Below are 275 nucleotides of genomic sequence, written 5' to 3' on the forward strand. Positions count from 1 at the left end.
TTNCTGTTTTGGTTCAATTGGTAAATTCTCAATTGGTTCCTCCTTGATCTTTCGAACCGCTGGGCTTGGGATATCATTTTCCACATCTTTCTGCTCTTTCTCTTGTTCCATCTTTTTGCTGAAAAAAAACTTTATTATAGAAGTTCGCAGTTAAATAAAACTTACTTATTCACATTTTTCCGCAATAAACTATGCAGATTCAGAACACCTTGGAAGTACTTTACAGATGAGTGGTGATCTGAAAATCTCATAACGCTGTCATCTTCTGTGGAGAA

General features: G+C 35.8%; 1 protein-coding gene across 1 annotated transcript in view; it reads right to left on the reverse strand.

Annotated features, from left to right (window-relative positions):
- Nucleotides 1–251, reverse strand: part of CBG24306 — a gene marked incomplete at both ends in the record, with an annotated part of 1,322 nt that extends 1,071 nt beyond the window's left edge. Inside the window, 2 exons of the mRNA XM_045240963.1 lie at nt 1–118; nt 166–251. The exon at nt 1–118 is cut by the window's left edge and continues 17 nt beyond it. Coding sequence (XP_045091300.1) covers nt 1–118; nt 166–251 — 204 coding nt within the window. The remainder of the gene's footprint in view (nt 119–165) is intronic.
- Between the last annotated feature and the right edge of the window lie 24 nt (nt 252–275).

This window comes from Caenorhabditis briggsae (assembly GCF_000004555.2).
Source record: "Caenorhabditis briggsae AF16 supercontig from assembly CB4, cb25.NA_135, whole genome shotgun sequence".
NCBI classification, from domain to species: domain Eukaryota; kingdom Metazoa; phylum Nematoda; class Chromadorea; order Rhabditida; family Rhabditidae; genus Caenorhabditis; species Caenorhabditis briggsae.